The 24,551-nt window shown below is 42.8% G+C and overlaps 1 protein-coding gene across 10 annotated transcripts in view; it reads left to right on the top strand.

The window, feature by feature from the left end:
• The window catches only part of CTNNA2 (catenin alpha 2), a 1,387,623-nt gene that overhangs the window by 203,709 nt on the left and 1,159,363 nt on the right, over positions 1-24,551 (top strand). For all 10 annotated transcript variants that reach the window (XM_069977183.1, XM_069977185.1, XM_069977181.1 and 7 more), the window contains one exon: positions 23,896-24,062. In XM_069977183.1, coding sequence (XP_069833284.1) covers positions 23,896-24,062 — 167 coding nt within the window. The remainder of the gene's footprint in view (positions 1-23,895; positions 24,063-24,551) is intronic.

The following is a 24,551-nucleotide window of genomic DNA, read 5'->3' as shown; positions in this document are numbered from 1 at the left end:
GAGATGGGATTTCTCCACCGGGCTGCTACGGGCTCTGATCTTTTATTGAACCGATTTGTCCACATTTTTAGGCGGCCGGTATGACGGAGAGCCTTACTCATGGCAATAAAACATACTAGGATACAAATTACCGGGAGGTGAGAAGAATTTTCTCTCTGCTAACCTTGGTTGGGTTTCACCTTGCATACGATTGGTAGAAGTCTTGTCCTACAGACTGAGCTCTGCTTGTCAATGCGCGTCACATCTTATCTTTGGAGAGGGGATTGTCAGCAATTATGGTGGTTTTTAACACAATGCAACTGTTAGGTTAGCACTGCTGTGTGTCATTATATAGGTTCTATATGGCCATGTGATGTGGACACTTTTTAAATTATATTTAAATTATATATATATATATTTAAACCGAATGTACCATCAGGTAGAATGTACACCTTCGCTGTAAGTGTAGCATGTCAATAGAACGGCGCGGGTGGGGGGAAGCCGGTGCCACAACCCTTTTTTTTTAAAAAAACATGGCCTGGTTCTATTGATATGCCCTACTTAAAGCAAATGTACCTGATGGTACATTCGCTGTAAGCTGGTATGATATAGTATTAGTTTTTCCATTTACATCTGAATATTCCTCAAATCCTTTCTTTAAGTTGAGTCATGTGATTTCTCGTTGACCCCTCCAGCAAATTACATGTGATTCTGTGCTTTTAAAAGGAGAAGTCCGGTGAAAATTTTTATGTATTGTCCCCCAAAAGTTATACAAATCCCCAATATACACTTATTACGGGACATGCTTATAAACGGCTTTATTCCCTGCACTTATGTTTTGCTAACTCTTAAGCAAAAGGTTCAGATACGTATTTAAAGAAGGCGACCAATAAAGATACAACGCAATTTTATTAAACAAATGATTAAAAAGATCTATAAAAAGGATTATATACAGATGGTATATCAGAAATACAATAACCAGGTGTTCTTAGTATGAGATTGCGTACACTTTTGCATAGATATGAATACAAAGGTTAAGTACTTACAATATCACTAGTGCATAGTCACATCATCTGTCCTTCTAGTATCAGCCACACGCAAAGCTGCAAGTGGCCAAAACCAAACATCAGCCGCAAATCGGCGCAAGACAGAGAACAAATCACTGCCAGGAACATAACGATACTTCATCTGTCATAGAACTTCAACTGGGGAGAGGCTTCCAGCGATCTGACAGAGACCAAGTCCTGGGCCTACACTATGGAAGCGTCCTGGGCCTACACTATGGAAGCCTCCTGGGCCTACACTATGGAAGCGTCCTGGGCCTACGCTATGGAAGCGTCCTGGGCCTACACTATGGAAGCGTCCTGGGCCTACGCTATGGAAGCGTCCTGGGCCTACACTATGGAAGCCTCCTGGGCCTACACTATGGAAGCGTCCTGGGCCTACACTATGGAAGCCTCCTGGGCCTACACTATGGAAGCCTCCTGGGCCTACACTATGGAAGCGTCCTGGGCCTACACTATGGAAGCGTCCTTACCATAGGTCCAAACCTCTCTCCCAGATGGCTGCAGCTTTCAGGTTTTATACACAGTTAGAATCAATAACTTCATACACTTTAGTGCTGCACTAAGTTTAGAATACACAGATCTCTGTCCTGTTTGTTTGTATTACCTCATGTTAAAGAATAGAATGGCCAGTTCTAATCCTTAAGAGGGCAATACTCACACAATGGGACAATGCACAGATTAATCCTAAAGCAATGATATGAGGTTTTCTTGTTTAGATGATACTATGCGCTATACTATATTCTGTTGAATCACTGAGGCTGGTCAAACGTTTTGTTGGTTATGCAAACTATCTCCATTGAATCAGTAAAAGCCTTCTTCAAACTTGTTGGATGACCTAGAAGTCTCATGTATACAGTCATCGGGGTCATCCATCAGTGAAGGACCTTTAAAGATGTGAAATGGAGAATGACACATAAAATGGCTGCCAATATGCTTCAAATAGCCACCATTTATACCTAGCATTACAACTTACTGCTGCGTCGAGGCCACAGCCACAGCTTGCACAGCTCTGGGTGTCAGGTCGTTAGATCACCATGTTATCCAGGAAGTGACATCACCATATTATCCAGGAAGTGACATCACCATGTTATCCAGGAAGTGACATCACCATATTATCCAGGAAGTGACATCACCATGTTATCCAGGAAGTGACATCACCATGTTATCAAGGAAGTGACATCACCATGTTATCCAGGAAGTGAAGCCTTGATGCAGTAGTAAGTGCAGGGAAAAAGCAGTTAATGTGCATTTCCCGTAATAAGTGTATAATGGTAATTTGTATAACTTTGGGGGGGGGGGGGCAATACAATACTTTAATAAAAATTCTCACCTGACTTTTCCTTCAGTGGAGTCCCCATTAAAGCCAGTAAAACCTACTGTATGATGATTCTGCATGGACTTTTCCACACAATCTCTCCACAGGGGGCTCCCTCCAGGCCAGGCCTGGCTTAGGCGCCAGGGCCCTGGGGTCTTTGGTCTTTAGTCAGTTGTCAGTTGTGCAGCCCACCATAAAATGATCGGGCCGTAGTCAGCCCGTGTAATAGGACCCTTAGTCAAGGAACACTTCTTTCAAATACCTACTACTATCAGCTACTACCTCACGCACTACCAACACCTATACTTGTACCTACGAAAGCTAATAACTTGTATTTCACTGAAGTAAAAGTGAGCTCCTGTTTAAGTGCTGGACTTTTTCCTCCGCCGCACCTGCACCCACACTTGGGCTCCCCTTTACAAAGCCCAGTGCCAGTGTGTCCGGGGGTGGGTATCACCACTCCTGGCCACCGTGACAAGTGCCCAAGAAAAACACCAAAAGCCCACCTGCTGTTTCCACCTAGCAACCCCGGGCCACAGCAACAGCATCTAGTGAAAAATACAGTCCTGGACCATTTCCGTGTTTGCCACCGATTTGCCCAGTTAATGTGTGTGCAACCAAAAGTTTAAAAAGAATCCAAAAAGTTGTTCAAAAACAAGAATGATGGGAAGAATAGACAATCTGGCTTGTGTTGAGCTCGGAGCCTCCCAAGCTAACACCTATAGCCAAGTTTGGAGCAGAAGTAATAGTTATCTCCCTGGAAGTGTTTAGAATGTGATCATATCTTCTCACCAGGAGTCAAATGGATGAAATCCTTCATGTAGGCTCTTCTCCGTCCGAAATGATACTTGACAACTGCAACAGGGAACATGAGGAAAATAGGAGGATACCCAGCAGCTGGCTTGTTGAGTTCTTCTCCGCTAAATTGTGCCTTTCAATCTTCCATGTGTCACTTTGTTTTAGACCAGTACAAAAACAAAGGCAGAGCAGCCAGAGAGCTTTATAAATGGGCAATGATTGAAACTGACGATTGCCCTTGTGGCATTTACCTTACAAACCAAGGCAGGATATCATTATACCCGACACTATCATGAAAGCTAATTTAGCTGCGGCAATTTGTGCCTGTGGCTTGTCCATAGAGTATTTGTTAGAGGCTCGCCTCCGTAATTAACCCCTGCTGCTCAGTTGGATTTACAGCCCCACATTCAATTGTTTTCCTCCTTACAAAAAATGTTCAAGGGTGATACCCATGACAGATCGCATCAACAACAGAGGTTTAGTGGACATTGCGACGTTACATGGCAAATATTAAAAATCCAGGAGATGAATTTCCTTTTTTTTGTATTCAGGGTATAACAAAGATTTGTCTTCTGCTCATTGTTGCCTACTGCTGAATAATGCACTGAATATGAGCTGGCAAGAGAAATGAAGGGAGGGGGTGACTGCTCTGAGCACATTTCTGGTTTGGAAAATGGCTTGTGACTTTTCAGTTAAATCTATCCATTGCATTAACTAACAGATCAATAATTCTCCTAAAAGAACAGAAACAGTAAAAAGGGGATCTTGTGCACAAGAGTATAACAACTATAATACTGCCCCCTGTGTACTAGTATATAACTACTATAATACTGCCTCCAATATACAAGAATATAACTACTATAATACTGCCTCCAATATACAAGAATATAACTACTATAATACTGCTCCTATATACAAGAATATAACTACTATAATACTGCCTCCTAAATACAAGAATATAGCTACTATAATACTGCCCCCTATATACAAGAATATAAATACTATAATACTGCTCCTATATACAAGAATATAACTACTGTAATACTGCTCCTATATACAAGAATATAGCTTCTATAATACTGCCCCCTATATACAAGAATATAAATACTATAATACTGCTCCTATATACAAGAATATAACTACTATAATACTGCTCCTATATACAAGAATATAACTACTATAATACTGCTCCTATATACAAGAATATAGCTTCTATAATACTGCTCCTATATACAAGAATATAACTACTATAATACTGCCTCCAATATACAAGAATATAGCTACTATAATACTGCCTCCAATATACAAGAATATAACTACTATAATACTGCTCCTATATACAAGAATATAACTACTATAATACTGCCTCCTAAATACAAGAATATAGCTACTATAATACTGCCCCCTATATACAAGAATATAAATACTATAATACTGCTCCTATATACAAGAATATAACTACTATAATACTGCTCCTATATACAAGAATATAGCTTCTATAATACTGCCCCTATATACAAGAATATAACAGTATAACATAATATATCAGTACTGCAATGTGTGACAGTATTGTATTCATAGCCGTAGCCTGTGGCAGTATTGCATGCAGGACAACATGTGGCAGTATTATATTCAGCACACAACATGTGGCAGTATTATATTCAGCACACAGCATGTGGCAGTATTAAATTAAGGGCACAGTATATGTGGAAGAATTGTACTCAGGGGCACAGCCTGTGGCAGTATTGTCTTCAGAGGAGCAGAGTGTGACAGCATCATATTAGGGGCACAGTATGTGGCAATATTGTGTTAAAGTGAAAGGCATTTGGTAGTGTTGTATTCAGAGGCACAATGTTTGGCAGTATATTTTAAGGCATACTCCAGGGAAAGGTATCATTTATGCAAAGAACTGTGGTTGCATTTTTAGATATATTACCTTTACTTACTTCTGTATCTCAGTGATTTATTTTATCGATTCGGTATGAGAAAGTTGCAGGAGGGTGCAGTGCGACTATATCACTCAACGATAAGAGACTATATCACCTGCCAATCACTTTGAATCTGCATTACAAGTTCTTGAAGGCTCCTCCAGATTGTGTTTACGCTTTCTGGAATTAAGATCTGCCTCCAGCTGAGCTCTTCTCCCTCGGAGAATGTTCTGGTAATGGTGTGATGTATCGGTGACAGGGAATTGTTACTCTATAAAGTCCTTTTCTACTCTCAATGGCGAACGGCAAACAGAAAGAGTGAAGTAAATGTGCACATTCTTCAACATGTCTTCCTTTATTGTCTCTCTAATTATTTATGTCTATTTATTTGTCAGATTTTAAAGCACTACCACCTTAAATAGGAAATGCTACCCGAGGCGGTAACTCTGCTTTCCTACTGTGAATAGCAAATCTTCCATTATATATAAATAGTGGTAGAGAGAGTTTATCACTGCAAACCTCGAAGGACTTGCCATGCGGGAGTCTCTAGTTTCTATAGCATGATATAATGATGTTATCCTATCAGAGACTATGGCAGTCATAAACTGCCCCTCTAGGAGCTAGATTGAATGGCCACCAAAGAAGCTTTCCCTGTCCGTGACACCAGGGAAGAGGTGTCCCAGCTGGGTTTCCGAATGTCGTTGATAAGGAATACTGTTCACATAGTACTCATGACCTAGCTGTCCTGTATGGCTTAGATCCAAAGAAACCTATAGGTGTAACCAAACAAGCAGTACAAAAATAAATGACCCACCCACAGTGTCTCCCCACAGTTTATATGGGCAGTTGAGTACAATATACTTATTGTCCTAACGGATCTTGAGGAACCGTAATGTTAAAGACACATAATGTCTTCATAGTTGTCTTAAAGGAGAAGTCCGGAGGTGGGAGGGTGGGGAGGAATTAATATTAGGCAGGGGGTGTGGGGAACATAACAAAGAACATATGCTTACCGAACATCGTGTCCGCGATGCGCGGCATGGCCGGGCTCCCATACCCTGCCACATGCCATTTTCTCCCTGCTGCGAGGTATGTCATGACATGGCTACCATAAAAAAACAAAAGGTACAACAGCAACCCACAGGTGCAAGGGCTTACTGTATATACTCCTTCCAGTGTACACACCATAAACACCTTGTCTGTAGATATTAAAAAGTGACGATGTTAGCAAACTATTTGATCAAACAGAGTGTCTACAGAGCAGGTGTTTATCGTGTGTACACTGGGAGGAGTATTTACGGTAAGCCTTTGCACCTGTGGGTTGCTGTTGCACCTTCTGTTTTTTTGTATGTACTTAAGCCACAAGCAGCATGCAATTTGCAGTGTGAACAGAGTCATAGATGTGCTGCCCAATGGCTACCTCCTGTTTGCCTGCACTCCACCCATGTCTCAAGGGTGCTATAAAAGAGATCATTTGGCTCCTATCTGCCCAGTTGTAGGCTTATTCAGCCCAGGAGAGGCCATTGCTAGTGTGAAAATGCTAGAGTAGGGACCATGTCTTGAGGACTCCTTAACGTTGGCGACATGGTACACTCTGTTTGATCAAATAGTTTGCTAAGATCCTCACTTTTTAATATCTACAGAGCAGGTGTTTATCGTGTGTACACTGGGAGGAGTATATATAAGGGCCCTATTCCACGGGACAATTATCGTTCAGATTATTGTTAAGTCATTCGAATCTAAACGATAATCGTTCGGTTGAATAGCAGTTAACGAGTAACGACCGAATAAGTCGTTGTTCGTTCGTTCGCAGTAGTGACAAACGCAATTGCGACAACAAGGCGACCGCAAGAACGATCATAAGTAACGCTTATCGTTCCATGTAAATGGGTGAACGATTTCAGGTCTTTCGTAATAGCGGTTGTTTGTATAGTTTATTGTTAACGATTATGCGAATGATAATTGTCCCATGGAATAGGGCCCTAAGACCTGGACCTATTTTTATCGTTGCTCGTTTGTAAATCGTTCGGTCGTTCGGTACATCTTTCGGTCGTTCGCAGTAGTGACGAACGCAATAGTGACGAACGCAATAGTGACGAACGCAATAGGGACGAACGCAATAGGGACGACAAGATGACCGCAAGAACGATTATAAGTAACGATTATCGTTCCATGTAAATGGGTGAACGATTTCAGGTCTTTCGCAATAGCGGTCATTTGTATTGTTTATCGTTAACGATTATGTAAATGATAATCGTCCAGTGGAATAGGGCCCTAAGCCCTTGCACCTGTGGGTTGCTGTTGCACCTTTTGTTTTTTTGTATGTACTTAAGCCACAAGTAGCGTGCAACCTGCAGTGTGAACAGAGTAATAGATGTGCTGCCAATTTTTTCCTTTTTTCTTTTTTTTTTGACATGGCTACCACATCACTAAAGGGTGGGATTCAGCCCGCTCAGCCAATCAGTGACTGCAGCGGTATCCTGCCCCAGTCACTGACTGCCGACTGGCTGAGCGGGGCATCCCTCAGCCGGGTCATGACGTAGGAGCAGGGGGGACATGCAGGCTGTTGGCAGGGTCCAGGAGTGGGACGCATGCTGCGTGAGCATCGGGACCGGTATATATATACCCAAAGGTTTATACTACAGCTGTATATAAAGGACCCACACAATGTATTGTACCAATCATGGGCATATATACAATGAAGTCTGCTATTGCACCAATGGGAAGAAAACAACCTAAGCTCAACCTTGCCCTATTCCCACCATGTTAAGAAGACCAATATCTTTATAGCAGTGCTGTGCGGGGGAAAATGACTAAAGGATGATGATCTTCACAAGGGATGGGGAAGGAATGATGAGGATGTGGTGGTAATAACCAACATCAGTAGGTGGGACTATTCCAAAATGATCCAACATGGATGCGATAAAGAATGTATAGGTCTTAATTGTGCGAATTGTGTGAAAAATCAGAATCATCTAACTTGCGTCTGTACGAAGTGCTGAGGATGAGGGTTATTTTCTTACCTTGAGCTTCTGTAGAGATGAGCGAACCTGGAGCATGCTCGAGTCCATCCGAACCCGAACTTTCGGCATTTGATTAGCGGTGGCTGCTGAAGTTGGATAAAGCCCTAAGGCTATGTGGAAAACATGGATATAGTCATTGGCTGTATTCATGTTTTCCAGGCAACCTTAGAGCTTAATCCAAGTTCAGCAGCCCCAATTTATCAAATGCCGAACGTTCGGGTTCGGATCGACTCGAACCCAAACCCGGTTCGCTTATCTCTATTCTTCTGTGCTAATTTGGGATATTTGTAGGTTATTTGATATGCTAATTAGGTGTTTTGGTGAACTGGGGGTGGGGCAACTTCCCTCATTGCACCGATCCAACTCAGCCAGCTCACCCCTTCCAATGGATATTAGCAATCAAGCCTATAAGGATATATCAGTGTATATTTTTGTGGTCCTTGCTCCTCCACTGAAAGCCACAAAGTTATAGGCTTCATTTTTTTTAATTTCACATCAATAGGGGACGTTTCACTATAGTGACCATGTGGGTGATTTTGCCCTTTCAGGACTGAGATCTCTCCGATGTGACCGGAGAGTAGCACACTTTAATGTTCTCATTTCTAAAACATTAAGTCTCTGTTTTTCGGTCATAACTATAAAAAGCAAAAGAAAACGGTAAAGTTCAGGCTTGTATTATCGACAAGGTCACGCCGCCTTTGGAGGGTGGAAGTGGATGTCTGTACAAATTATCGTGAGCTGTTTTTAAAAGGATCCGTTCTCATTTCATCCTCCGCTCTGTTCCAAATGTGATTAAGATAACAAAGTGCTGTTGTACGGATTGTTAAGTGTAACCTTCTTTGACAGCGTGACTTGTAAGTTCTCATTATTGTGTTGTGTGGAAATCTGTGGATATTAGTTGGACAAACTGGAGACAAAGTGAAAAGAAAGATATAAAAATGATGATGTTTCCCATTAAACCGTGACGTTTCCTGTAAACCGTTTATATAAACGAGTCCTGTGGTCATTAGAATTGGATAATATTCAGACTTAATATTACCAGCTCTCATTGCATTGATAAAAAAAACTAGACCCTTTCAGCCGTCAACTGACATCACCACATTCTAAACCACCAGAGACGGGCAGTCCTGGTGCCGCCTTCCTTACCGATACTCGTGGTTTAACATAACCCAATATGCCTGTCCTGAGATGACTAGCCTCAAATCTATAAAATGACTTCAAATCTATAAAATAGTTTAAAATCTAGAGATAAGCAAACTTTTAAAAGTTTGGTTTGGCATGGTGCTACGAACTTTGACAAAAAGTTTGGGCTTGCCCGAACCGAACCTTGAACAAATCACTAAAGCAGCTAAACAATTGCAGGTTTTTCAGCGGTTTTGCTCATCAGTACTTACCTGTCCGCGCTCCCTTGGTCTTCCCTGCTGATCACCCGAGATTAGAGTGACAGCCCACTTAGCCAATCATTGGCCACAGCGCCGAACCCCTCTCAGTCAGTGATTGGCTGAGCGGGCTGTGACTCTATTCTCGGGAGTGAGAGCCTTGTCAGCCAATCACTGGCCATGGTGCTTTCCCATCTCAGTCAGTGATTGGCTGAGTGGGCCAGAGGCGGCTGCAATCAGCGGGGGACTTTGGAGACCCATAACAGGACACTGGGGGAGCTTGGACAGGTAAGCATAGGCCCTTTTTTTGCTTTCTTTATGTATTAAAATGTTTGGCCACCATCTTTACGAGTTACGAACTTTGCAAAAGTTTAGTCCTGTAACAAACCAAACCTTTTGCTTTTGCAAAGGTCGTAACGAATCTCAGTTTGTGAAGTTCGGTTTGTTACTCAAATCAAAGCAACATGATTGTATACTCTGGTGGGAGATGTATTTTTCTGTATGTGGTCATTGACATGTCAATTCTTTCGGCGGACAGCGGAAACCGCCCGACCATAGAATGGAGTCTATGGGACGGACGGAAATGTGCGTGGGCGAAGACGAAATTTACGGCTGATTATCCGCCCCTATTCCGTAGTGTAAACCAGAAAGTGTTATCCAGAAAAATCCATGTAGTGGTAAATATCACTACCAGAAGGGTATATATGATTAAAGGGGTTATCCAGCGCTACAAAAACATGGCCACTTTCCCCCTACTGTTGTCTCCAGTTTGGGTGGGGTTTTGAAACTCAGTTCAATTGAAGTAAATGGAGCTTAATTGCAAACCGCACCTGAACTGGAGACAAGAGTAGGGGGAAAAGTGGCCAGAGCACCAGGAGATACAAATATAATTTCTTCACTAACCCAGTCAACCATGAAGTGTACAATTAACTCTATCACTACCACAAACCACAAGGGTATATATAATTAACGCTGTCACTACCTTAGACCACCAGGGGATATATAATTAATTCTATTACTACCCAAGACCACCATTTAATTCTATTACTTCCCCAGACCACCAGGGGATATATAATAATTCTGTCACTACCTTAAACCACCAGAGGGTATACAATCAACTCTACCACTAACCCCAGACCACCAGGGTATATACAATTAACTATATCACTACCCCGGACCACCAAGGGATTTAAAAATGACTCTTTTACTACCCCAGACCACCAGGGAGTTTGAAATTATGATACAATAAACATTTCTATAAAACTAGCCTTAGATGGAGGCTTTAGAGACCTGCAGTAAGGTAGGGGATAGACGTTGGCTGGAATCCTATCTCAAAGGAAAAAAAACAGCAACAACAAAAACAATAAACTACAGTACAAATTTATCAAATAAAATATTGAAAATGTATTATAATGAAATAAGAGAATATCCTATTTACTTTTCATTTCATTTTCTGTAAAAAAATAAAAATAAATAAAAAAAATGCCCGATCTTTTACGGTCAGGAAAGTGAGTCATCTCTGGCGATCATGCTGTTGCTCTTAGAGAACAAATTACGGAGAAATTACAAATATATTTTGCAGGAATGTCATCCCTTCTGGTGCAGTAAATCCCTGCTTCTATATATTATATATAAATAGCACATATTAACCGCTGAGCAGCTGGCATTAGGAGCGGGTGCACGCGTGGCACTATGATAATAACACACTGTGCCAGATGTTTTACGTAGGGGGCAGCAAAATGCAGAGCATTAATGATCGTTCCCTGCAAGGTTCCCACTGTCAATATCTCCGATTTTTTCAGTAATGATGCAGTAGTAGCTTCCTTAACCCTTTCTCTGCAAATGATATACAGATGTGACCTTTCCTGACTTATCTCTAATATATTCTGTAATGTATGGTAAGAAATTAGCAGCTTTTCACAACATGTTCCCCGGACTTTCCGTCATTAGGTTTATACACTGTGTTATCTTTACACCCAGTGATTGTTATGTAAATGAATCCTCTTGAGCATTTTGATAGAATGTCCTGATATCAGGTTAAATTGGTTTAATGAGAAACTGGAATCCTTAAAGGGGTTTTCCAGCGAATTTCTTTCATTCAAACTAACTGGTTTCAAAAAGTTAAATTGATTCTATTTAAAAATCTCAAGTCTTCACTTATCAGCTGATTTACGTCCTGCAGGAAGTGGTGTATTCTTCACAGTCTGACACAGTGCTCTCTACTGACATCTCTGTTCGAAACAATACCCCATGGAAAACCTTTCCTATTCAGGAAAGTTCCTGACATGGACAGAGGTAGCAGCAGAGAGCACTGTGTCAGACTGGAAAGAATACACCACTTCCTGCAGGACATATGTGGAGCACTATGGTCGACCAGTCACTTGCCAGATGGTAGTGTGTGACGCCACTACTGTGGTGGTTGGTCGGAGTGTAGCTTAGCCAGAGCTGCTAGGTTGTTGTGACGCCAGTGTTGGTTGGGCACACAGGTATGGTGGCACACCTGCTTTTGTATTAAGGTGGCTTGCTATACTCATTCCCCTGTGGTCTGTGATCTGTCGGGCTATGAGGGGGTCCCTTGGGTACCTATCACGGTGGTCCAGAGTGGAGCTGTGAGCAACCTGGACTATCGGTACTGCCACGCACAGAGATTCCTAATCCAGGGTAGAAGTGTGCTCTGCTGGAACTTTATAAGAAGAAATAGAATACTGAAGAATACTTAAAAGTAGAAGACTACTTGTGCCCGTGTTTCGACCTTTGTTGTCACTGTACCACCTGTTGCACTACAGTGTCGGGTGACCCGTCCTCCTAGGGTGACACAAGCCCCAGACCTTATTACCTGAGTTGAGCAAGGTGGCCAAGATTACCTGGTTACACCTGTGCTGCGAGATAGATTAGACTTGTAGCAACTTTGCTGTATCCAGGTCAGTTCCTCTTGTTTCAGGATACTGGCCTGCACTTTTAGTGTGTTGAGGTGATCTCTGACTTGTCCTCTTCTGAGTAGTTTAGCACTGCATAATAGGAATAAGTGTTGCTTTGAAGAAGAAAAGAGTCTCTGTGTTTCCCATATGCCTGTTCACTACTACACTCCCGTCTCGACTACACTGGATTGGTGGGAGACCTGGCAGAGCCAGGGCCACGCTGGACTACAGCAGGGACCGTCTTGCCGTGCGTCATCTCTCTACCATCACTTGGATAAGACTTCCTAAGTGTGGGCGTGTACTTTCTCTCCCCATGTGACAACTTCCTACAGGGTGTGTAATACCTCCTGTGAGTGGTGGAGAAGAAAGTACAGAGAAACGAAAGGCGAATAGAGATTGGTGGAGAACAGAAAAGAACTCTTAACGGTGCGCAGATTACCAACAAACAATAAACCCCTCACAGCTGTGCAATATACAACTGCACATACAAATAACAGCGACATCTAGTGGCAAAACTTAATTTCATTACCACTTTACTTAATGTTCAGGCTTTTGCAAGGGGTGTATAGACCAGTAACACCCGTGGTGGGCCACCACACATACAACAGCTGACAAGTATGGGAAAACTTGAGATTTTTAAATAAAAGTATATCCATATAACTTTCTGAACCCAGCTGATTTAAAAGAAAAAGATTTTCACCAGAGTACCCCTTTAACTAAATAAAAAAACTAAAGTAAGGGAGGGGGTTTTGTATTGTATGCCTTTTAACATTTAATGTGACTTGAAGAGCTTTCATCTAGGTATTATATAAAAGCAGCATACATTAAAGGGGAGAAAGAAAAGTTTTACTTTCTGGTGAGAGTAAACCATAGAGAAGAACTATAAGTAAGAGCAGGAAGAAACATCTAAGCCTGACTCTGTCATTAGTCAATAGATTTCCAGATTTCCATATTCTTCATGTTATCACCCCTCTTACTAACTGTAGTGTGCTACTGTCATCTTCCCCTGCCTTCTAGAGACTTGTAGGGAAGGACCTTTCTTCATGTTATTACCCCTCTTAACAATCAAAACTTTTTACTGTCACCTCCCCCCCGCATAGCCATCCAGAGGCTTCAAGGGGGGAGATACAAGAACTTTTCTTTATGTCATCACTAGAGATGAGCACAGCCATCACTAGCGAGAGTCCGCTCAGCCAGTCAGTGAAGAAGGCGGGATCTGAGCGGACTTTAAACGGATCCCGCCTCCTTCACTGACTGGCTGAGCGGACCTGAGATGTTACGTCTCGGGCCCGCGTCAGACACCAGGAAGTGGCCGGGAACAGGGCACCGGAGCGCCGCGATGCCGGACCCGCCGCTGGAACCGGGGAGGTGAGGTGACTTCTTTTCCCTCAGCCACCTCGTCCCCTGTCCCAGCGAAAAAGTGCCCCCCCCCCCGCTGGAGTACCCCTTTAAGTTCAGTTGTTTGGCATTTGAATACCGGTGGCTGAAGAAGTTGGATGCATCCCTAGGAAGTCTAGGAAAATGATTGGACTCGAGCACTCTTGAGTTGTGCTCATCTCTAGTTATCACCCCTCTTACCAACCACAACCTGTTTCTATCATCTTTCCCTTGCACATGCTGGAGATAAAAGAAAGGAGATATTTATTATATTATCACTCCTATTAATATGCAGCTGACACCCTAAAGAGAGAACTCTGATCCCAGCCATTTGATTTCCTAAATGCTTCAAACAGCGATTACAGTGATACATAATTTATATAGTATTTGTTTTCTTTTGCTACTTAAAGCGACTCTCTACCCACAATCTGACCCCCCCAAACCACTTGTACCTTTGAATAGCTGCTTTTAATCCAAGATCTGTCCTGTGGTCTGCTCTGCAGGTGATGCAGTTATTGCCCTAAAAAACAACTTTTAAACTTGCAGCCCTGTGTCAAATTGACGTGGCCTAGAGTGTGTGCACTCCAGCCTTGCACCGCCTCTCCCATTTTTCCTATTTATCACCTGTGTGAACACTGCACATGTGTTGGATCGTAAGGGCACCTGTGCAGTGTTCAAACACAGTGGCGTAGCTACCATAGAGGCAGGGAAGGCGGTTGCTATGGGGCCCGTGGAGGGAGGGGGTCCAGGGAAGATAAGAGCCTCCTGTGTCCTTTTGCTTAACCCCTTATTTACTGCAGTGTGTAAGTGACCCAGTGTTCTCTAACATGCTGCTACACAAAAAAGGGTTAATACAGAAGACAATTAGCTTTCTGCCTGACTACTCTGATAACTTCTGACCTCTGTTCTCTGAGTTCCTGCAGAGGTCAGGGGTTATCAGTGCAGGAGGGAGAGAGCTAATTGTCTTCTGTATTAACCCTTTTTTGTGTTGCAGCATGTAAGAGAACACTGGGTCACTTGCACACTGCAGTAAATAAAGGGTTAAGCAAAAGTTAGTCTGCTCCTGCACCTATGTATATAACCATAGGATTCTGCCTCTGGCCACAAGAGAATTTTTTTTTTGGCCAGGGGCCCCATGAATCCTAGCTACGCCCCTGTTCAAACACGTTATGAATGGGAAAAATACTGCCCAGGGCATTCCTAATGATGATGAGGAGGGGTGGAGGGGTGATGCAAGGCTTGGGCACACACACTCTAGGCCACACCAATTTGACACAAGGGCTGCAAGTTTAAAAGTTGTTTTTATGTTTTTTATGTTGTTGCTGTGATCATTGTTGATGTCTGTCATTAGAGAAGTGAGTGTGCTGCAGGTATCAATGGCTAAACCCACTCCACACGCTCTTCCCTTACGTGAAACAGTCAGGAAGGGGTTAAGAAAACTAAAACTAAAAAACGTAGAAATAAGTGTAAAGGATTAAACATTGTTTAAAAAAAATCTATTTATCAAAAAGTTGTTAAAATAATAAACATGAGGAAAAAACTTATAGGAAGCAATGTAGTAGTCTGATAAATGACATCCCATCTCTGCTGCTTTCTTGGGAAGACCTTTCATAGCTAAAAATGCTAGGGTGGATTTAAGTAGCTGCAGGGCTTTCAATAAAAAACCATCAAACCGAATGAAAAGTCAAAATATTAATAAATCATTCATCCTCACAGAAGACATAGAAATGTACACTGGGAGAGAGTGTGCTGTGTTTTATGAGTCTAACACTGAGACTTTTCATGGGTGAGCGATTGAGGAATTGTCATTGAGCTTGTCACATGTTGGCGCTGTGATGTCCTGTCTTTATTGTACTGCGCTATCCTCCCTGTGGGAGTTTTTGTTCTAATGAGTGATACCAACTCTCAATAACACTACAGGTTTCTCACACAGGAAGGATATAAATTAGCTAAGTTAAATACAAATGGAAAGCATATAATGTTACTTGTACATATTTACTATAATACTGCTTCTCTAAATACTTGTACAAGAATATAACTATTATAATATTCCTCTTATATACAAGAATATATCTACTATAATACTGCTCCCTATATACAAGAATATAACTACTATAATACTGCTCCTATATACAGGAATATAACTACTATAATACTACTCCTATATACAGGAATATAACTACTATACTACTGCTCCTATATACAAGAATATACCTCCTATAATACTGCTCCTATATACAGGAATATAACTACTATAATACTGCCCCTATGTGCAAGAATATAACTACTATAATACTGCTCCTATATACAAGAATATAACTACTATAATACTGCTCCTATATACAGGAATATAACTACTATAATACTGCTCCTATATACAGGAATATAACTACTATAATGCGGTTCAGGGAAGAAACAGAGCACTGCACCTCACACCTATGGCTGATACTAGTGCCGCTAGGCTAAATAAAAAACACATCAGAATTTTGTGTATGAATTGATCAAGCCATACTGCCCCATGTACCTCGTGCCGGTATCTGATACACATGGGTCCCTACACTAAGTCCACACCGTGCCAGCCATCAGCCATAGATGGGATGTGCAGCGGTTCCATTCTCTCCAGTTCGTGTTTTGCAATTCTCCCTCTCTGAACAGCTAGCACTCCTTTATAATACCCACATGACCAAAATTAGCAGGATATGCCTGTGCTCACATGACTGGACCCTATGTCTTCCCCATTCTGTGAGAGCAGCAATGGTAAGTGTAATACCATATCCATACTTGTGTCGTTTGGGGGCAGCCTTCCCCGCCGGTGGTGCTGGCTGGGTTTCAGTGGGGCTTTTTGGGTCTGGTCCTGTGACATTGGGGTTGCAGGGCCGTTCCATGGCCTCCCTTCCCTGCATGTGCACGCTTTGCGGGGTTGGCGGTCGCTGACCGACACGGTGTGGAGTTAGCGTAGGGACCCGTGTGGACCAGAGGACCTGCACGGTGGTACACGGGGCAATATGGCTTGATCAATTCATATACAGACACTCTGGTGTTGATTTTTAATATAGGCCTAGCGGCATTAGTATCAGCCATAGATGGGATGTGCAGCCGTTCCATTTTCTCCAGTTCGTGTATAACTACTATAATACTGCTCCTATATATAAGAATATAACTACTATAATACTGCTCCTATATACAAGAATATAACTACTATAATACTGCTCCTATAAACAAGAATATAACTACTATAATACTGCTCCTATATAAAAGAATATAACTATTATAATACTGCCTCCTATAAACAAGAATATAACTACTATAATACTGCTCCTATATACAGGAATATAACTACTATAATGCAGTTCAGGGAAGAAACAGAGTGCTGCACCTCACACCTATGGCTGATACTAGTGCCGCTAGGCTAAATAAAAAACACATCAGAATTTAGTGTATGAATTGATCAAGCCATACTGCCCCATGTACCATCGTGCCGGTATCTGATACACATGGGTCCCTACACTAAGTCCACACCGTGCCAGTCAGTGGCCACCAACCCCGCAGGCGTGCACAGCCAGGGAACGGGGGCCATGGGACGGCCCTGCGACCCCCATGCCACAGGACCAGACCCAAAAACACCACACCAGAACCCGGCCAGCACCGCCGGCGGAGAAGGTCGCCCCCAAGCAGCACAAGTCTGGATAAGGTATTGCGCTCACCATAGCTGCAGCAAACAGAATGGGAAAAAACAGGAGGGATTAAAACCATGTGCACTCAGGTGTCTCCTGCTAATTGCGGTCATGTGGGTCTCACCAGGAGGAGTGCAAAACACTGGGAAAAGAGAGAAACAAAATGCGGTTCAGGGAAGAAACAGAGTGCTGCACATCACACCTATGGCTGATACTAGTGCCGCTTGGCTAAATAAAAAACACATCAGAATTTTGTGTATGATTTGATCAAGCCATACTGCCCCATGTACCTCGTGCCGGTATCTGATACACATGGGTCCCTACACTAAGTCCACACCGTGCCAGTCAGTGGCCACCAACCCCGCAGGCGTGCACAGCCAGGGAACGGGGGCCATGGGACGGCCTGCGACCCCCATGCCACAGTGGTGGCCACTGACTGGCACGGTGTGGACTTAGTGTAGGGACCCATGTGTATCAGATACCGGCACGAGGTACATGGGGCAGTATGGCTTGATCAATTCATACACTAAATTCTGATGTGTTTTTTATTTAGCCTAGCGGCACTAGTATCAGCCATAGGTGTGAGGTGCAGCACTCTGTTTCTTCCCTGAACCGCATAACTACTATAATACTGCTCCTATATACAAGAATATAACCATGAACTGCTGTGTACATTGAACGGCCATCTAATTGTGTACTGTAATAGAAGGGTTTGAAAACACTGTACCTGGTAATTCTGTAGATGTATAATGTGGTAGCATAATTACACATCAACAGTATATAACAGATAAGTGGGAAATAAAAATATCTGTAACCTGCACACCTGAGAGGGTGGCTTAGCAGGTACCCTGTTAGGATGCATTCTGCGTGCATGTTATGGGTGCAATTTATTATATGGTTGTTAAATTTCCTCCTATAAGGGGGAAATGTTTACATTGTCACCTAAGACAGTTCAAGGAACCTGAGACCATGGGTACTACAAATGGCAGTGAATTGGAAACTGCAGTACAGCTCCAATACCCCAGCCCCATGTATGAGTACTGAACCAAACATAGAGTTCTATCATATGAGTCATTTTTATTGTCTTTTTTATCCTTTTGGCAGACATATAATTTGATCTTTAGCTGGAGTCCCAGCATTTAGAGGCCAGCATGAGTGCATTATACTGTACAGTGCATTAGCCCATCTGTCTATTCTGCCATTTCCCACTTGCTCATTTGTTTTCACAGTAATGGAAAAGGTGGGGGGAAAAAACGAGAAAACAACAGCGACAACAAGGACCTTTCTCCCTGCACAGAACAGCAGTACATTATTACTGAGTTTTGCTAATACGCAGACAGGAATTAATAGTCTTTTCACAGTTGTATAAATCTCCAGCTCACTTATGTGCTGTTTTTCCCTGCTAACAATCTTGGCTTTTTATTGAACAAAAAAGTAAGTAAAAAAAAATGACATCACAAGAAAAAAATATAAGACATTGGTTAAAATTTATGTTCTGGGTTTTATTTTTGTAAATGTAAAAAATTCAATGAACCAATGGCTTCTGAGTCTCGCCTTTGTGGAGAGGAGAGGAATAGTGCGAATTATAGAAGAGTTAGACCTTGTTGTAAAACAACCATTTATAAAGTAATAGAAGACACACTGTATTATAAATGGTCTCTTCATTATGGTTATTAATAAGCACTCTGCTCTCGACCCCTTTCTATCAGCTATGGTGGAGAGTGGCTGGTCAATGTAGCACCGTCTGATGAACAGAGGTTGGACAAGAAATTGGAGGAGTAGGTGGCTGCCTAGGGCTCCAAAGAGGGAGGGGCACATTCTTTCTACATGTAGTGTCCAAAAACCGGTGTGCACTCTGTATTCCACCTGTCAAAAGGTAACTGTCACTCTCTGGGATGATAAGTGCCTTTCCGCACTATAACCACTTGGTGTCTCACTCTTCACTATTCTTATTGCACAGCTAAAGGTCTGAAAGATTAACTGTGTGTTCTGTCTTGATTTATGTTGTCCAATCACCGGCTTGGGTGTCTCACACTTCTCTACCTATGAGACACTTACACCTCATTCTTTCTAGCATTTTCCCCACTAATAGGAGGTTTATCTTGGTCACCCCTATAAAGGATAGTTAGTTCATGGTGGGAGGGTCTTCTTTAGCGCATGGTGAAGAGAGGGACACAGTGAAAGCTGAAGCTTATAACCAGGCCTGGCATGACCTATTCTACAGTCAGAACAAGCCAGAAAAGTGATTAATATGCAGTGAAGCAAAGTGCCGAAGCCGACGGACTCCATTGAAAACGGCTGGACCTACTCAGGGAACCTTGAGCAGTTTGCTACAGCCAGTTATTCAACTCTGGGACTCGTACTACCAGTCCTGACACTCTTTGTGCTCTTCTGGCAGTCTTTCTCTTCTTTCTTCTCAGTTTTGAATTTCTGTTGTAGAAGTTTTGCTGAATTGATAAATATAAGGCCTCTCCCAAATGTAGGACCTGGCAAAGTTTTTGTTTGGGCGCATGCCCGCCAAACAGAACACCAGGGCATACAGCCGGGATTCTTTTTAGCCCGCGGCCGTTGTCACCGTCCGTGAAGAGCAGCTGCATGCAGGACATGAAGACCAGCAAAAATTAATATAAGACACTGTCTTATTTTCGGGGAGACATGGCATGGTAGTTTTGGTGACTGAGTTGTCTCATAAAAGTGAGGGAGCCCACATGCAGTGACCTCTACATTCATTCTCTTCCAGGGCACTGTGGCTACTTAACCAGGGGTCGAGGGAATCACAGTTCTCCTTAGACATAGTGGTCCCTTCTTTGAGACATTAAGGACACGTCCTATGGTCTAAATAGGAATTGACCCTTTAAGTACCAATATTCTCAGCATGGATTACATTACAGTTCCCATGTGGCATTACCGAAACCTGATACTAATCTTTCCGCCTTTTCATTGCAGCCATCAGAGTAACATAACTTATTAGCCGTCCTGTCAATCAGAATTTTGGAAGGTGTCGTTTAATGTTGTTGGTTTTTCACAGACTCGAGGACGCAATTATATGGTCTGGAAATTTTAATTTAATTATATGGTCTAGAAAATTGATTTCTAACACTGTTCCTCCGTATTGCCCCGCAGCCTCTGAGTTGTAATAATTCAGGAATAGTTTTTCTTTCTCGCGGAGTCAACACATGAATACTCTTTATATATAAATATGATTAACATCTAGACGCCATTGATAGGAGAAGATGGGCCATCATTCTGATAAATGAGATTTAAAGGGAACAATTGGAAAAATAACCAGTGTTTTTATGGTAAATTTTCTGGGAAATCCTGCCACAGTCATGTTGGCTGCGAGCATAGCAGTGATTGGCCACCGAGGTAACCGAGGTGTATATAGACCCAGGTCACCTGATCCTTAATTCGCTGGTCGTCTATTAGCTGACAGCGATAGTAATTCAGTAATCCAGTGCCGGGCTCCAATGCTGCATGTATGACTCTGAGCTAATAGACAAGGATCCAGATCATCCCCCCCCCCCCCCTTATTAGGATTGATGGAAAACAGTGGTCCTCTCTTGTCGGTGATACATCAATATAAAAAGGGATTCTAACATATAGTATCTGCCATGTCTTTAGTGTATAGTAAAAGTCATGCCAGGAGGAGTTATAGAAGTAATGCCAGGAGGTGCTGTACGGGTAATGCCAGGAGGTGTTGTGGGGGAAATGCCAGCAGGTGTTGTAAGGTTGATGCTAGGAGGTGTTGCAGGAGTAATGCCACGAGGTGTTGTAAAGGTAATGTCAGGAGTTGTTGTAAAGGTAACGTGAGGAGGTGTTGCAGGATGAATGCCAGGAGGTGTTGTAAGGGTAATGCCAGGAGGTGTTGTAAGGGTAATCCCAGGAGGTGTTGTAAGGGTAATTCCAGGAGGTGTTGCAGGAGGAATGCCAGGAGGTGTTGTAAAGGTAATCCCAGGAGGTGTTGTAAGGGTAATCCCAGGAGGTGTTGTAAGGGTAATCCCAGGAGGTGTTGTAAGGGTAATCCCAGGAGGTGTTGTAAGGGTAATCCCAGGAGGTGTTGTAAGGGTAATCCCAGGAGGTGTTGTAAGGGTAATTCCAGGAGGTGTTGCAGGAGGAATGCCAGGAGGTGTTGTAAAGGTAATCCCAGGAGGTGTTGTAAGGGTAATCCCAGGAGGTGTTGTAAGGGTAATCCCAGGAGGTGTTGTAAGGGTAATCCCAGGAGGTGTTGTAAGGGTAATCCCAGGAGGTGTTGTAAGGGTAATTCCAGGAGGTGTTGCAGGAGGAATGCCAGGAGGTGTTCTGGGAGTAGCTTTGTTGCCCCTGACCTGGCACAAATAGTTTATTGGCTCTGGGTAGGGATGGTCCGGACCTCTCGGCAAGGATTCCCGCTGTCTTAAACCTCCGTGCAGAGGGTGGATACAGCGGGAAGACCGCATGGAAAACTGGGATACAGCCTATGGCTGTTGCTGTATCCCAGTTTTCCAGGCGGTCCTCCCGCTGTATCCACCCTCTGCACGGATGTTTAAGACAGTGGGAATCATTGCCGAGAGTCCGGGTTCGTAGGAACCTGAACCTCGGCAGGTTTCGAACCATCCCTAGTTCTGGGCACAGCTCTTATGTAGTTCTACAGCACAGGCTTGTCTACAATATTGCCCCCTCTCATTCAAAAGTCCTTTTAATACAGTAAACTGGAAATCTTTAATGCAACCATGCATGTACATCCTGCTGTTCCCATTTCATTTCCCTGGTGTTTCCATTATTCTCCAAGGTTTTTAGGTGCACTGGACACTCTCCGTTCTGCTGAGTAGGAGGTCCCTGAAAAAATGTTCAAGTCTCCCTTTGACTTTAATTGGGTTTATTACTTAATCAAGCATTTTAGTACAGTAATACCTCGGTTTTCGAACGCTTTGGAATTCAAACTGCTTGGTATTCGAACAAAAATTTACCCAGAAGTAGTGTTTGGAATTCGAACTTTGCTCGTTTTTCAAACGTTTTTGCGAGCGTGGATGGTGGGTTGTACCTGGCGAGTTAAGCAGTGGTAAGGCATCACATACAGTACAGTGCTGTATAAGACTACTGGAGTGCATATACAGTGCAGTAGTAGTACAGGCAGTGCACCACCATCTCCCATACATTACAGTGCTTGGATGGGGGGGACGCTATACAGTAAGGGATGGGTGAGGAGTTGGTGACTATTGTACTATAATTGCTGGTTCTGATGAACATTTCTTATGTTTAATGTCCTGTATAGTATAGTGCTGTTCTGTACTGTACTGTAGTGATTATACTGAGCACTTATCAGTGTAATAAATGAGTATTGTAGGTAATTATTGGTGGCTGCTGCAACCAATTAATCCCATTTACATCATTTCCTATGGGAAGACACTGCTCGGTTTTCAAACTGCCTTCCGGAACCAATTAAGTTCGAGAACCGAGGTACCACTGTACTCTCTCATATCTAAGTATTATTATTATTATTTTATTATTATTATTTTTTTGTCAATTCTGGCCACTAAGCCTAATAATGGGCTGACAGGTCCTCTTCTGTGGAGAAACCTTTTCAGCAATATCTTTATTATTATCAGAAGCACGATATCAATGTAAGTCAACACATAATACAGGATCTGCCATTGACAATAGGTGACGGTCACAGCTTCCCTCCTTCCTGCACACTGATCTATTACAGGTCACAGAGCATGCCTTGAAAACTTTTCCATAGAAGTCAACTTTATTAACATATTGGACAACACATTTGACGGACACTACACCTCTCTTTTCTAGGTCCATACAACCCAACAAGGTGGACGAGCAGTTGTCACCAGAATACCCAATCCTCCATATTGTTGATAACAGTACATAGAACATCATTTTATTTCTCTGTTCCGTTCATGGCTGAGCCCTAATTCCAAATCTTGCTCTTGTGCTGTGAATACCAGGCGTGAGATTTAGCAGAGTTTAGAAGAATTACCCATTATAGGCTTGGGTACATTGGGCACTAGGCTTGGATACATTAGATAACATAACACATGATAGACTGATCACTTTCAAGACTTGACTTGGCGTTTTCTGGTCTTTCTCCCTCTTGCGTTCTGTTCACCGTCTGGGCAGAATATGGCGGATTATCTTGCAGAGATCTATTCTATGATATCAAAGCAGGTAGCCCTAAGAGGCCGTAAAGTTCAGGTGTGAGGAGGACAGATGCCAGCCATCGATGGCGGCTGTAGTGATCAGTATCTAAAATACGGGAAGAGAGGACTGTGTGATGCCAGATCGATCGGCCACGGCTGCTACCTGCTGTGCCTGAATAGAGATGTCTGCTCGCCACCAAGCACTCCTAGTCCTTCTATAGATATCTTCATGAGTGGACCATGATAGCGCCTATACTGATGCAGGACTTTCTATAAAGATGTCTCTCATTGTTTTCCCTCTGATTACAGGAGATACCATGCGGATCGCTTCATCAGAATTTGCAGACGACCCTTGCTCATCGGTGAAGAGAGGCACCATGGTCAGGGCGGCCCGTGCGCTGCTTTCTGCTGTTACCCGCTTACTCATATTAGCAGACATGGCGGATGTTATGAGGCTTCTGACACACCTGAAAATTGTGAGTATCCTACAATGTCAACGTTCAGTGGCTTAGCGGGCCGGGTTGTGTGCACGTGGGGTTATACAAACCACCCATATACCTTACTGGAATATACCTGTATATCTGTTGTGGGGTCTGAAATATGGACCAATGGATTTATCAAACATGGTGTAAAGTGAAACAGGCCCAGTTGCCCCTAGCAACCAATCAGATTCCACCTCTCATTTTCCAAAGAGTCTGTGAGAAATGAAAGGTGGAATCTGGTTGGTTGCTAGGGGCAACTGAGCCAGTTTCACTTTACAACATGTTTGATAAATATCCCCCAGTATAGCTGTAGAATATAATACAGGATGTAACTCAGGATCAGTAATATAATATATGAAAAGCAAAAAAACGTATCTGGTCAGCTCACCTGTAAAAATCGTGCCTCACCCATGCAAAAGAAAGCGGTATCTTTGAGAGGAGCTGGTCGGAAGAGCACCTGGTGCTGTCAGGTGATATCAAGAA

The sequence above is a fragment of the Dendropsophus ebraccatus genome, chromosome 7, assembly GCF_027789765.1.
Source record: "Dendropsophus ebraccatus isolate aDenEbr1 chromosome 7, aDenEbr1.pat, whole genome shotgun sequence".
Taxonomy (NCBI): domain Eukaryota; kingdom Metazoa; phylum Chordata; class Amphibia; order Anura; family Hylidae; genus Dendropsophus; species Dendropsophus ebraccatus.
This window is presented reverse-complemented; position numbering and strand designations above follow the sequence as displayed.